This window comes from Cynocephalus volans, chromosome 6 (genome assembly GCF_027409185.1).
Source record: "Cynocephalus volans isolate mCynVol1 chromosome 6, mCynVol1.pri, whole genome shotgun sequence".
NCBI classification, from domain to species: Eukaryota; Metazoa; Chordata; class Mammalia; order Dermoptera; family Cynocephalidae; genus Cynocephalus; species Cynocephalus volans.
In genome coordinates this window covers 51575149-51590960 of record NC_084465.1, presented here as the reverse complement: position 1 = coordinate 51590960, position 15812 = coordinate 51575149, and the positions used below count along the sequence as shown (strand labels likewise).

The 15812-nt window shown below is 35.9% G+C and overlaps 1 protein-coding gene across 3 annotated transcripts in view; it reads left to right on the top strand.

Annotated features, from left to right (window-relative positions):
- The first annotated feature begins 307 nt into the window (after nucleotides 1–307).
- The window catches only part of FAM185A (family with sequence similarity 185 member A), a 52750-nt gene continuing 37245 nt past the window's right edge, over nucleotides 308–15812 (top strand). For all 3 annotated transcript variants that reach the window (XM_063100467.1, XM_063100468.1, XM_063100465.1), the window contains exons 1-4: nucleotides 308–950; nucleotides 2034–2143; nucleotides 5800–5892; nucleotides 10727–10865. In XM_063100467.1, the coding sequence (XP_062956537.1) occupies nucleotides 506–950; nucleotides 2034–2143; nucleotides 5800–5892; nucleotides 10727–10865 (787 nt within the window). In that variant the 5' untranslated portion in view covers nucleotides 308–505. The remainder of the gene's footprint in view (nucleotides 951–2033; nucleotides 2144–5799; nucleotides 5893–10726; nucleotides 10866–15812) is intronic.

The following is a 15812-nucleotide window of genomic DNA, read 5'->3' as shown; positions in this document are numbered from 1 at the left end:
TGGTATCCAAGGTGATCACTCAGCTTTACCCATCTTGCCCCTTCCTCGCTTTCCATTGGCCAGTTGGATTCCCGTGTTAATGTTTTTTACGCCCCTCCAATGGCCGATGGGCTTGAGGCAAAGGGCGCGCGCCTTTCGCACTATAACACCTGCTCTAATTACGCTTTCTAACCTGCGCGTTGCCTCCTGGGATATGTAGTTTTTAATCCGCTAGAGCTCTTCGGTTCCTGACTCTTTTAGAACTACCTATACCGTCGGCCTTCGCGAAAAGGAGGCGGGGCAAGGAGTCTGGGTCAGAGTTGATCGTTAGACCTTACTCCTGAGGTTTGTGTGGCTGAGTTTTAAGTCGCCTGGTGAAGTTCGTGAACTGGCTCTTGCTTGTTTCAGCAAACCTCTCAAACGTATCTTTTTTGACTTAAGTAGCAACAGTGGCCAAGTCGATTGGCCGTGGCCAGCGACCCTCCCTGTGGCTGAGGCGTTCTGAGGGAGGGGAGAGGGGCGCGCCATGTTCTCTCCCTGCTCGGGCTGGGGGCTTGGCTTCCTCCGGCTCTGTCAGCTCAGAGTATGGGCCGGCGTTGGGCGCCTGGCTTGTCGGGGTTGCCAGGGTCGGCCTTATGGCTCAGGTGGGGGCGAGAGTCGGTGTGGGTCCGAGCCCGAGGTCCCTCCGCCTGGCCCGGCGCCCCGGACTCTGAAGGAATGGACGCTGCTGGTGAGCCCGTTCGGTCGGCTGCGGGCGCAGCTCCCGTGCCACCTGGCCGTGAGGTCCCTGGACCCCCTCACCTACCCGGACGGCGACCGCGTTCTGGTCGCGGTGAGCGGCGTGGAGGGCGGGGCGCGGGGCCTTGACGGCCTGCAGGTGGAGTACGACGAGGTGCTGAAGGAGATGGCCATCGTGTCTGACACTATCGATCCCCAAGCGTCTGTGGAGGTGAACGCGCCCCTCAAATTTGGCAAGTGAAATTAAAAGGGGTTTGGGTTCCGGGGCACACGCAGCGAATTTTTTCTTTTTTTTAATTACTGGTTCTTTATCCCCTGCCCACAAGCTTTATTAAGGTATAATTGACAAATAAAAATTGTATATATTTACAATGTGTTGTGTACTTTTGAAGTGATTAAATCAAGCTATGGGACAATATAGTGTCTACTTTTCTAGTCTGGTTTAAGGAAAATCAATGTTTACGTAAATTAGCTATTAAATACCGGGGGGGGGGGGGGTGGTGTTTGTTTTTTAAAATTGTTATACAGGGATGCCGAAGGTTACACCTTAAATTGACACCCAAGGATGGTACCTATGACTCCTTATTTTCCGAACTTTCTTCAGATATCACCGTTATTTATCCACAATTTTGTGATTTTAATAATATTTAGTATTGGGCTTTTCAAAGTTCCCATTTTAAAAATTATTTCAAGTACCTTGTGATATAGCTGCATAGTGATATCCTCATTTTTTAGATATGAAAGATTAGAGGTAGGATTTGAAAACCTACCTCATGATCACGTATACAGATCCATGCTGCTCCTGCACTACGCTTTCAATTTGGGGGAGGTTTGGGAACAATTATTTAAATCTAACTGTATAGAAGAGAAAATAGGCTAACTGACTTAAATGATTTGCTTTGCCGTAGTGACTCGTTCACTTCATGTATTCTTATTTGCACTTGTGTGGGGTGGGGGTGGAGGGTGTTTTCTTAGTGAAGAATAGGTTTCCATGATCTTGCACAGGATACCTATAGGAATTTGGAGCCTCTTGCCTCCTTTACCTCCTATTTATGTTTGTTTTTCTCTTTAGATGATATAGGCCAACAGAAATAATTGCTCTATATCTAAAAACTGGCAGAAAGGCCATTACATTTAGTCCTGTTGTGGTGGTGGAGATCCCTTCCCTTAAGAGAGAAACTGCAGCCAACTCTTCTCTCTCCAGGATTCAGTAATAATATGAACATAACTGAGGAGCTGGATTTCTAGTGGGTACTAAAATGCTTTGGAGCCCATTAGCCATAGTACTAACTTGCTTTTTCTTTTTTCACTTCTAGATATAAGTATAAAGTCATCAGGATCTGGCTGTGTAAAAATCCAAAATATTGAGTGTGATAATTGCAAAATTGAAACTGAGCAGGGGACCAGCATCTTACAGTCTGTGAAGGTATAAGCATTTTTCTAATTTTGCTTCAATATTTTTTTTTAAAAACCTTTATGAATTGTAGTAACAAACTAAATTCTGTTTTTCAGAATATTGAATATCATTTATTCATCTCTTAGAAATTCCTTGAAAAAATTTTATCTTGAAATCAGATCTGTTTTGAAAGTACAGAAGTTGTAGCAACTTTGGAGATTTCACCTCATATTCTTTTTAGATTTCTTTTCAAAGTGTACAGTTAAACTGATACTATATTCTTAGTATTCTGAGATATTAAGTTAAAGAAAGTTTAGTTTTTACCATTTTCTCCCATTTATTAAACAGTAAGAAAAAGTCTCTTCTATAAATGTGCTTAAAATATTAGGTTACTTTAATCACATTTCAAATTTCTAATGTAGCAGGCAGGTCATTATTTAAGTATTAAGTAGCTGTTTGTACAAAAAATAATTCATCTTACTTTATAATTAACATTTTTACATTAAATTTTCTTAAAATTAGATTGATCCTAGCCGTAAATATTTGAAACGCATTTCTGATAAGTTCTGGCTTATCATTACTTCTGGTGCTTCTTGCACTTGCGTAGTCAAAATACAGTATTTGTATGAACTTTGATGGGATATAATTTTATTGAAGAAAGTTCAGTCATCTTTGCTTCATAATTGCAAAATATTCTCATTTTTAGACATATAAACACTAGGATGATTGACGCATTTTAAATTTTTTGCATCATTTGTTTTCTTTCAACCACCTTTATTTGCACACCTGCCTTTAGCTTCTTTCTGCATATGTACTATTTCAAATAAATTTAGTTGCACAAGCATCGTAAAAGTTGAAAGACTACCATCACACATCCTTTTAGTAAAACAAGATCGTTCAAGTCCTTATCATAAAAGATTGTGCGATGAAGTCTTCATGTTGAATAACTAACTGGATGAGAATACCATAGTTCCTTTTTGTCCTTTATCAATGCTAAAGTTTCAGAAAATTCATTTAGAATATTGTCCTCTGAAGACTCAGTCCGAGATTTTTAATTTCACAATAAAAATTAGAATCTATTATGCTACTGACTGTTTCTTTGCATTCATCTTTCAATTCATCTGCTAATTTGAAAGATCTTTCTCTGTCAGATTTCTTTATTGCCATTATGGGCATAAAATGAAAAATAGTTTGACATTTTAAGCCAGATAATTTTTTGTTGTGGGGGGCTGTCCTGTACACTGAAGGATGGCGCCATCCCTGACCTCTACCTTCCAGATGCCAGTAGTGTGCTCCTCAGTTTTAACAGTGAAAAATGTCTCCAGACATTGGCAGATGTTCTCTGGGAACAAAATCACTTCCAGTCGAGAACTTCCATTCTAGGCGAGTCTGTCATTCTTTTATTTTCTTAGTATTTTATTTTATTTTTTTAGCATAGTTTAGGAGTAACATTGAAATAACTCCTAGGATGATCAAATCTTTTTCAAGTCCTCGTATACGTACCAGGAATCTTAGCTAAGCCTTTATTTAATCCTTGAATTATCTCCATTTTATCAAGGAAGAAACTATAAAGCACCAAGAGATTGAGGAACTCACTTAAGTTCACATAGTTAAAAAAATCGAGCTGGGATTTGACTTCAGGTCTTTTCGATTTCCAAGCCATGTTATTTCCACCTTTCTTTTCTGTCCACACAAAATATTTGGCAATACCACATTTATTTGGCATTCTTAAGGAATAAGGTAAGTAAATTTTTTAGGTAACACACCCTTAACTCATTGAATGCCACACATTTGCATTTTTTCAAATGTAGTATAATAATTTTCTAAACAGTTTCTGACTTATTTAAACATTTATTTTAACTGGTTTTCTATTTTTTTTAAATTTTATGAATTGCTCCATTTTTTTTAAGAAATAGATGAGCTTTTTATTGTAATAGTAACTCTCAACATTTTTGAGCCTTAGACCTCTTTGAAAATTTGATAATGTCTCCTTAGGAAAAAATGCACATATATATGAAATTTTACTTGCAATTTTATGTTTCAAAGACTCTCTAGAAGTTCATGTAAGCTTGGTTAAGAACTCTTGATTTAAAACAACAGTTATTTTGGAGATAGTCTTTCCTAAAGTTCATTAAGTACTTATCTGCCTGATAAAGAGTATATTAAATATAATTTGACTTCAGACTCATGTCTCCGTGGGCATGAAGTAGTATACCATGCTGTAATCCAAATATTTTAAAAAATGATTCACTTGTTCTTTTCACCAGTTTTTTTGAAATACATTTGTAGGCTGTTTTGCCTAAGGTTTTATTGTTTTAATCCCTAAGTAAAGCAACCAGAAGGTATGTGGTTGTTGTGAATTTATTTCTCCCTACCTTTTAGACACTTTTCTGCTATTGCTGGTCTTGATGCTGGTGAGTTTACTTTTACTATTTTTCTTTTTCTGCAGCTTCAGCTATTTACCTATTCTTTCACGCTTTAAATTGTAACAGAATGAAGACATATGTAATGGTTAAGGTAAAGTGAACTATTCTAAAAAATAGACCGAACACCTAATGGCTCACGTACAATTATAGATTATTTTTCACTTGGGTCCAGGTGTGTGGGTGGCTCTTTTCCATTCATTGATCTTTGTCAGGTTTCTTTGATCTTCTGGCTCTGCCATCTCGTAGAGCCTTGTTGTTATATGCACCCACTTGGTAGATGGGGAAGAGCACAGAGAAGGCACACCTACTCTTCTAAAAGCACCAGCCTGGATATGGCATATAGCATTTCTGCTTATATTCTGTTGGCAATAATTTAGCAAAACCTAAGAGAGAAGGCAAGCTGGAAGATGTGGTCTCACCATGGGCCCAGCTGTACTTCTTCTACTTTAGAAAAAAATGGATTTTGGTGGACCAGTAGTAGTTGCTGCCAAGTTGCCAAGTGTGAAATCAAGTCTCCTATACACATGGATATTTTTTGCCTGGCAGAGAAGCCTAACTGACTTGTAACTGATGTTTTATTTGTGCTTAGAGGCATTTTCACTTTGTTCCAGTTTCTGGGGTGTGTTGTGCTACCTTATGGGTAATATGTCCTTCTTCAAACCACTTGAGCCTTAAGTGTGTGGGCTTTGGAACCATACAGAGCTTGATTCTGTTAGTTTAGATTTTGTTGTTTTCTAACTGATAAAGTTATTTAACCTTTCTGAATTTTTTTTTTTTTTTTTCCTTTGTAAGATGGGAAAAATATAATGCTCATCTGTCTGGGTTGTTGTGAGGATTAAATGATAGTTCAAGTAAAGTACATATTGTGTCTGGTGTGGAGAAAAGGCTAAGTGATAACTGCTATTATTAGTAATAATGATGAATAGTAACAGTGATTATTGTTGTCATCTTCATTATCACTGATGTTTATTTAGCCAGTCACAGGGATCTTTGAATCTCAAGCCTTACCTCAGTGAGGTTTCCAGAACACCCAAGTATCTTTTCTTTTCCTTTGGAGTCCAGGTGGCTTATTTAATCTCTATAGCAGCAGTTGACATTTTTTTCAGTTGATGTTATTATTCCAAACAGTGCATTTCTATTTCATTCCTCTTTTTGCTGCTTTATTATTATTAAAAAAGATATTAAAAATGTTGAAATGTTTCATTAGTATAAGTCAAACTTATTCTTTTTCTCTATATGTATTTTGTTTTTGTCTTTCAGAGTCAAAAATTACATGTTCAGACAAAAGGAGGCAAAGTGATCTGTCTGGGAACAGTTCATGGAAATATCGATATTCATGCATCAGATACAAGTGTAAGATTGAAACTTTCTTTTTTTAGTAATCGCAATTTTGCTTCAAGTGGGCCCACACAGTGGGTAGGGTCTATAAAATTTGTGGCATGACATTCCGTTTATAATGCATTTTAGTTTATTAGTAAATTCAAATTTGATATTGAGGTGATTAAATATTATGCAATTTAAATTTTAGTTTGTGGTTTGGTATTTTTTGATTTTTTTTTTTTTTTCTGTCTTTTTCGTGACCGGCACTCAGCCAGTGAGTGCACCGGCCATTCCTATATAGGATCTGAACCTGCAGCGGGAGCGTCGCAGCGCTCCCAGCGCCGCACTCTCTCGAGTGCGCCACGGGCTCGGCCCATATTTTTTGATATTTTTGACAGTTATTTAGTTTCTTATTTGGAATCAATAAAAAATTAAATACTTAATATTTAATTCTAGTACTGAAGAGATTTTTATTTTTGTGATCATGGATAAAAATAACTCATCAAGTAATACCACCAATATCTGGATTAACTTTTTCTCATGTGTTAGGTTTATTTGAGTATTTTTTTAGGACCTGTTTACTTTTCCTTCAGGCAAATTGAAGAATAAGTTTCATAATCCAGTTTTTTTCAATATTTTCCACAAGGTGGCAACATTAGTTTTATTGCTCTCTAAAAGTTTTTACTAGCCATAGAGATTTTGGTTATTACAGGAAAATAGTTTGTATTTTTTAATCAACTTCTTTTGTTGCTTTCTGTGATTTAACTTAGTATTAAGAATAAAGGTATAATTTTGAAAGTATAAATTGTCACAATTTTTTAAAGTAATCATTGTTTTCAATCTTTGAGAAAAATCTGTCTCTTTTTTACACATGTAATTTGCAAGGGTTTTTCGTTATGAATTTGCTAAATTTTAGTCAGCTTTTTTCTCAGATAATTGGTGGGAAGGAATTGTGAGCATATTTTGAAGGTAGATTATTGTTGGCATAATTAAACAAAGTAGATTATAATACTAATATGTTTCTACTAGTGTAACTTTTATTTTCCATCACCTTTTTCTTAGAACCTGTGGGAGACCATTTAACCCCAGACATTTAAATATATCTTTTAAATTAAACTGGGAAGTGTTGAAAGACACTGTGTGCATTTTGTGGCAGCTATTTTGAGATGGCATTTATTTAGTTTCATCTCTCGGATTCCTGTGGCCATGGAGATTTAAGAGGGAAATTGTACAACTTTGTTGTTCCTTCAAACTCAGTCCTTTAAATGATGGCTAATGTTATTTGAAATGATCTAATTTACCAGAATATTATATATTTACATTCAATATAAGTCTCAAAGAAGAATTTAAATCATCTCTCAATTATTTGCTATTTTGGCCATTTTTTTCATTCATTAGTTATTTATTTACTCCAACTCTCATGGTTTATTGAATATTCATTTATTCCTACTTCCTATTATACTGTTTGTTTTCTTTTTTGCCTGATTGAGTTTTGTGATATAAAGAATTAGTCTATTTTTTCTATTGTTATATACTGTGTTAATTTTTAAAGCAAATTTTCAAGTTTTTGATTTTTTAAATACATAAAATAAATACTTACAAAGTCTGTTAATTTTTATTGTACAGCTTTCATAGATATGTGCTTTGCATATTTAAGAGGCACCTTAGTGAATTGGTTAAGAGCACAGAATCGAGGACCAAACTACCTGTGTTGGAATCCTGGCTCAGCCACTAACTAAGCTCTAATACTTCAGACAAATTACTTAACCTCTGTGTATCTCAGTTTTCTGGAAAATGGGATAACAGTAATGGACTTAATTCAGAGGGTAGTTATGAGGATTAAATGAGTTAGTACAGGTAAAGCACTTAAAACAATGTCTGGCATATAGCCAACTCAAATATAGTACTTAATATGATGATGATAATAAAGGGAACACAGGAAAGATAACTTGACCAGTCCTAGATCTACCAGTTAACTTTCCTGAGACTCAGTTTCATTTTTCGTAAAACAGTAGTATTTGCCTTGCCTACTCAACAAGATTGAGAACCAAATGAGCACTATATAATTTAATAGCATTGTTATTTATATGTTATTTTATACTGAGTGGCTGTTTTTAGATTGTATCATTAATTTCAGTATCCCTAAATTTAGTTTTATAATTTAGTGGAGAAGATAGAAATCCCTTTTATCTGACTATTGGGTGAATTGATAACATAGTTGTCAGTTTTCCTTTCTGTCTTAGTCTGGGCTACAAAGCCACAATACTTCCTTAAAACTTGGTTTTCATTATATATAATAATTATGTATATACAATGTATGTAACTAAACTTATGAAAAATTTTCCTTTTCATGTAGAAAAGAAAATTAATTTATAGCAATACCACTGTTAGGAAGGTATTGATTTTCAGGTCTACTTTTTGTTCTTTCTGGCTAATTCTGTTAATTAAGCTATACAGTTCGATGCAGAGTCATGACACTTTTTTCCCCATTAGGATTAATGACTATAAATCAGAGCCTCAATATTTTGCTTTAAACCGTGGTGTCTTAAATTTAACTGTCCCAGTTGCTATCTGATAATAGTGCATTATATGTGGTACTCAGTGAATTTTGGATTTCTTTGAAATTAATTTAATGGAATGGTTGGTTAAAATAACTATATTATTGTCTTGTGGGGGAGAGGGTTGTGGTTTCACTTGCCTTCATTTGTTTTGGTGGGCTAAGGGAGGATATTTTTCTGGCTTTCTAGGGAATAAAACATATAGTGCTAATGAACAAAGTAAATCCTTGGCATTTTCCAGATACTTGTAAGGAGTCTCTTGAACACTTTATTTGGTTGTGGGGAGAGTCTAATTAGAAGTGCCCCTTTGCCAGTTTAATTAAGTTTCAAATATTCTTTCAATATTTATCTTTTGATGTTCCCTAAAACAGTCTCACTATCTATCAAGAGCTAGAGTATTCCTTTTTACCTGCTTATGTAAATACTTGGAAAATTTGAAACCATGGGTTCAAAGCAACTTTTCGTGAAGAAACTTTGTAGGTAAAGGGTCACTTTTTTTTCCCCAGCAATTTTATACCATTACTATAAAGCATAGGAAGGCAAGACATTTATATTCTCATAAATCTGAATATAGGTAAAATACTTCTTTCATTGACAGATTTATTGGAAGTAGATTTAATGTAAAAATTTCTATGAATCCATAATTAGCGTAAAAGACACTGTAGTAGGTAAGTAATTGGGTGTAGATAAGCAATTGGGTGTAGTAGATAAGAAGCAATTGGGTTTAAGTATTTATTATATACTTAATACAAGTTTATTAAGGAAGAAAGTATATATTTCAAATCTAGAGGGCAAAGTAATTCTAATTTGCTTCCCATAAGAACTTTTGGCCGAACCGCGGCGGGAGTGCCGCTGCGCGCCTAAGTGCCGCACTCTCCCGAGTGCGCCACGGGGCCGGCCCAAAACTCAATTCTTATTAGGTAACATTTTGAACTCTTAACAATTTCTGAAGGACATATTAAGAGTGGATGACACTGATGTTGTGTGTTGAAAAACAATGATGCTCTTTCTTTAAATACCCCAGTGTACTACTGGAAGTTGTCCCTGGACAAAACTGTGGCAAGACATCCTGGTGATTCAGTTTTTATGTCAACAATTTTATATTAACACTCACTTTATGCTTATGAAGCATTTGTTTAAAATACTACAAAGATGATTTGGAATCCTTAACTAGACATCTTCATTTTACATTGTGTGCAATTTTTGAGACATAAATACATACTAAATTTTGTTAGGTAAGCTTAAGGATAAATATAAAATTCTTTCCATTTTGTTTAATAGAAAGCTATTGCCTTATTAGATGTATACTGGGAAAGTTTTAGAAAGAATAGTGTATTCACTTTATTAGCATACTAAAAAAAATCATGATAGCTCAGTAAAATCAGATAAAGTATGTGCTAAAATTTAAAACCCATTCATGATTTAAGTAGCAACAACAAAACAAATTTGAAATAGAAAGGAGCCTCCTTAATCTGACAGTAGATGTCTAAAAGATATCTATAGCAACACGTTGCTTAATGGTGAGATGTTGTAAGCTTTCTCTCTGAAACAGGAGTAAGATAAAGATGCCTGTTATCTCATCTCTGCTATTCACCATTGAATTGGAGGCCTGAGCCAGATGGTAAGGCATGAAAGAAAAAGCAGAAGAACAAGTATTAATATATGGTTTGGGAAGGAGGAAATGAAACTATCACTTGTACACAGTATAATTATGCATGTAGGAATTGTTTTTCTTAAATACAGATAAACTATTAGAATTTGTGAGTTTAGTGAGATGGTTGGATTAAGGTCAAATACAAAGATCAATTAAGATAAAACAAAATTTTAAAAGATACCTTTTATAAGAGCATTTAACAAATATCTAACAAGAATAAATCTAACAGAAGATGACGAAGAATTCTATATAGAAGAAAACATTATTAAGAAAAATTAAAGGGTCGACCCGGTGGCGCACTCGGGAGAGTGCGGCGCTGGGAGCGCAGCAGTGCTCCCGCTGCGGGTTCGGATCCTGTATAAGGATGGCCAGTGCGCTCACTGGCTGAGCACGGTACGGCCAGTCACAAAAAGACAAAAAAAAAAAAAAAATTAAAGATAAGCAAAAGGAGGAATATATTGGTTTTACTCCACATTCTACAGAGAGTGCTGTTGCTCACAATCTTGTAATTAGCGATAGGTAATCAGAGTCAGTAAAGTGATTGTGTGCTAGTTAGTAACTTTTTATATAGTTGACCACTAATTCCATAGTTCTGTTTTGGCTTTTTACCAGTCTTTGTTTTATAATGAACTTATTAGAGTCTTTCTCTTACTAGACTGTGACCATAGATAAACTACAGGGAAGTTCTATTAATGTATCTACTGAAGATGGTTTGCTGAAAGCTGAGTATCTTTATACAGAATCATCATTTCTAACTTCTGCTGCTGGGGATATTACATTAGGAAGCATTCATGGTAAGCTGACAAAAGCCTAATATATCTCAGACTTTTCACATAGCAAAAATTATTTTTCTTGGGCCGGCCCGTGGCTCACTTGGGAGAGTGCGGTGCTGATGACACCAACGCCATGGGTTCGGGTCCCTTATAGGGATGGCCGGTTGGCTCACTGGGTGAGCCTGGTGCTGACAACACCAAGTCAAGGGTTAAGATCCCCTTACCAGTCATCTTTAAAAAAAAAAAAAAAAATTATTTTTCTTCACATAGCATAGATTTTAAGTGATGACTTTTTCTCAGTAGTTGAAGAAGGATCAGGAAACTGGCCTTCTAAATAAGTAATTGCAGGCTAACCACCTTTTAAAAAAAAAAAAACCATAAAAATAAAATGATTCATAAGGTAATTTCATTTTGACAAGAGATTGAAGATTATACTGTTATATAAAGCTAATAGTAATTCTGATTTTTAATGCATTTCCTTATAACAGGAAAAAAATAGCAATGAAGTATATGCAGGAAATAAAGTAAAAGCAGTGTTAGATAAAGATGGGTTCTGAGTGGTTGCTTGTATGTTATGATAGGAAAGTTAAGGGTTAAATTAGTGAAACATTTGGGTAGAATCTAATAATAGCAACTAAGTGATACTAATTTTGGATTAAATATTTGTGTGCATTTGTAATGGCACCAGGTCCTCTTAGCATTCTGTAGTCTTCAGTTTTCTTTGATTAAATGTCTACTTGTGACTTCTAAAATATGTCTCTGCAGACAAGTAATATTACTAGTTAATGTTTGTATTGTTGAAAGAGAAGAAGAATGCATAACAGTGAGGCAGTATGGCAAAGTGCATGGTGATGTTTGATGTCAGTCAGCCTGTTTCTTAAATTTCCAGAGAGCAGATAATTCAAATCCAGTTATGTTTTCTGAAATATATACAAATAGAATTTAGAATCACTTATCCTGGCAAGAAGTACAGTATATACACAGCTGTTAAATGCTTTTGGGGCCATATTCCCCGAAGTATAGACTTAAACTTTCTCCATATATAGTCCACTTGTTTCACTTCTGAAGTAAATTTGGATATTAGAATCTACATATTTTGGCAAAATCCCTAGATTTAAGTAGTGGGCACAAATTATTAAGTGGTATTAGAAAGCATGATTAGAACTAGCCATGCTATGTAGCAAATTGAGTAGTCTTTTAGTTTAAAAAAGAAAATCTAAAAAAAAGAGTAAAACCTCAACCATTCTTGCAAGCTTAAGGTATTATTTGAACTGCAAATATCTTGAATACAAGTGGCACTGTATCCAGATAAAGCAAATGGTTTTGTTACTTTATTTAATATTTTTTATTCATTTGTGCATTAAAAAGTTATGATAATTTTAACTCTTCATGTTTTAAAAATGACTTTTATATAAGCAGTGCATTTATAACTGTGTTGATCATAATTAAAAATACTGTACTTAATATATTGAGTAGCTTTTAGTGGAAAAACAATTCCTTATCAAGTCAGATGTTGATTAACACCCAAAGGAAAAACAGTTCTGTTCTCTGCAGTGCTTTATACCATGCTTACACTAAATTCATTAATGTTTAATTTCTGCGCTTTCTTTTAAGTTAGACAATTTGAATTTGGTATAGTTTATTATTAACTGTGTATATGATAGTAAAACAGGTGTACTTTTTTGAGGCAGCTCTGAAAGTACTGTACTCTGAGTCTATTGATTACTTAAAGTAGCTGAAATGGAAACAAATTGCTAGGGATGAAAGAGTTCATTCCTTAATCTTTGTAAAGCCTTTTAATATTTACTGACTTTCATTTACTATGAAGTCAAATCAATATCTTTCCTTGGGTGGTTTAAAACTAGGTTCTGTATTGGACTCTCAGGTTGGATTTCCCTGAAGGCAGACACTCTGAGATGGGAATTAGAGTGCAGCAAATTTACTAGAGAGGCCTCATGGGACTGATGCCATGGAAAGGAAGGAAGCCTGATTTCCGTGGGAGAAGTTGGACTGTTATGCAGTTTCAAAAACCTTAAGGGGGAGCTCTGAAGCTGGGATGATCCCTCAGAGTTGTCTCAAGTTGAGGTGAGGGGAGCTGGACTTTTATATTCCCAGTAATTAGATGCAAGCTGCCCCAAGGAGGAGTGTGATGGCTTTCTTCAGCTGAGGCAATTTCCAAAGTGAGCTGACTCCTGAGGGCTGTCTGCCAACAGAATTCCCAACAACTAGGAAAATAAGCCCATCTGTTACAAACAAAGAGAGGTCTGGATGATGCATCACATCATTTCCTACAGTTATATTTATTCATTTAACACATTTATTGACTACCTACTGTGTGCTGGATTTTCAGGCACGAAGGTTGCAAAGTTGGGCAGGAGATGATACCTGTCCTTAAAAACATCACAGTCTAGTGGAAGGAGTGAATGTCTTGTCTTCCTTATTTTCTTATTCACTACTGTATTAGTCCATTTTCTATTGCTATAACAATACCTGAGACTGGGTAATTTATAAAGAATAGAGGTTTATTTGACTCACGATTCTGGGACAGCTGCATTTGGTGTGGGCTTCAGGCTGTTTCTACTCATGGCAGAAAACAGCAGCCAGCGGTGGGTACAAGCAGATCACATGGCAAGAGGAAACAAGAGAGAGAGAGAGGAGGTGCCAGGGTCTTTTAAACAAACAGCTTCACTGGAACTAATAGAGCAAGAACTCACTCATTACTCCCCCTACCTAAGGAGAGCACTAATCCATTCATGAGGGATCCGCCCCTGTGACTCAAACCGTCACACTGGGGATCAGATTTGCACAAGTTCTGGGAGGACAATACATCCAAACTCCATCAACTACCATCCCCATTATGATGCTGCCTCCCACCTCATCACCAATTGTTGTCCATTATCACACTTCCTCAATGTAGTGCACTCTTAACGGTTTCTCACAGCTACTTTTGCAATACTAGTACAGCAGTGAGAAGGAGTAGGGGAAGGGGAAATTTGATGCAGTTGCAACTGTAGAAGATCTTCCATGTTGTTCAGTTCTGCTTTCCCCATCCAGTCGTTAGCCTTCATTCTGCTTTGGTTTTCCAGTACATATAAGAGAGAAATAAGAAAGGAAACCCCTCCTCATTCCTTAGTTACACCCCAGTGCCCCGACTATTTTTTTTTTTTTTTTTCCGTGACCGGCACTCAGCCAGTGAGTGCACCAGTCATTCCTATATAGGATCCGAACCCGCGGCGGGAGCGTCGCCGCGCTCCTAGCGCAGCACTCTACCAAGTGCGCCACGGCTCGGCCCACCCGACTATTTTTTAAATCACCCTTCAGACAATCCTATGTTCCTTGCTCCCCCCCTCCCATGTCACCTCTATTTCCATCCTTGTCCTAGGGGATTATATGAACATGCTGTTGGAGTTTGGAGTTTAGGAGTAGGATGGGTACAGAAGAGCACGCAATGTTTTAGTTTCATGTCCTGGTAGCTGAGAAGAATAGAGTCATAACTGTGAAAGGAAGTCCCTGCGTTCTAGGTATTGAGATTTTAGTAGGAAGTGATGTCTCTCAAGGGTCTCCCATGCTGGATCTCTGAATGTGTATTTCAGTGAATTCTTTGTTCTAAACACTGATGGTTATATAACACAAATTAGGTATATTTTTTGCTATATTTAAACAAGTTAACTTGGGAATCTTAAAACTTGTGTTTATGGGGAAAAATGTTGCTACTTCTAAACATCTGACTTACAGAAAACAAACTTTGAGAATATATGCATTCTAAGCCCTGCCTCTTCAGGATTTACTTAGTTTGGCTTCTTTCTTCTTAAGCAATGCTTAAACTGATTTTTGACTAGGTGTATGAGTTTAGAGCCCTTGGGCTAGTAGGAGTAGGTGGGTGGGTGGGTGGTTGAAAGAAAACATGTATTGAGTGCCTAAATTGGCCAGCCCCTTTCACTTAATGGACAATTGGCTGTTTACAGAATGAGGAAAACAAGACTTAGAAATATCTGATTGTTTACTCTCAACTGCAAGTTAAATAGCGCAATAGCAAGGATTTGATCCCTGTTTCTTGACTTTCTAGGAGATGTTTTTAAACAGTGTTCAAACTGATTTTTGTACATAGCCATGGTGAACTTTTTGATTGAAACTGCAAATTCTGTTGTCACTTTGAGGGCTTGCTGGCTCGCTCTAGAGATGTTTCCTCTAGACAGGCAGTACTATTACAAAGATGTACTGCCTCTGTGTTCTGTAACCTCCTTGAGTTTCAGTACCATTTATTATGTCTCATGACATCTGACACAAAATCCGATGTTCCATACAGTGTTTAGACTCAGCTGCATGGTGGCATTCAGGGACTGGACTCCTTCCATAAAAGCAATGCTGCTATCTTAAGTGTGTGGCTTCTGAGGCTTCCATGAAAGGAAGAAAGAACATAAAATTTATTTTTCTTTTCTGTATTTTTGTATTTGTTTATAAACTGTGAAGGCAAACCAACATCCAACATGTTTGTGCTTAGTACTTACAGGGTGCCCAGTAATGAGTGAAAGAATAATGAAAGGAGCAATGTATCTTTCCTTGACTTGCAAATTGATTCCTATGTGTAGAGAAAAAAAAAAAAAAATCTATCCTAAATGTTTTTTTCAAATGAAATTTTAAAATATAGCTGACTATATTTTCTAGGTAATAACATGAGTACACTAATTGGCTAGTCATATTTACTATTTGTAAAGTTGGTTGAATCACTTCTGTTAAGTATGTGTGCCTTTTAATACAAAATGAACTTGTTTATTCATTGACTTAATAAATATTCTCCACAATTCTGTCCCTGGGAATCTAGTGGGAGAATAGGTACTTGTATAGTTTGTGTTTAGAAATAAAATTTTATGACAGTTTATCATCTTGATTTCCTTCTAAGTAATCAAAAATTAAATTTGTGAAGTATATTTTATTATATTCTGATATTTGAATACTTATGATTTTTAA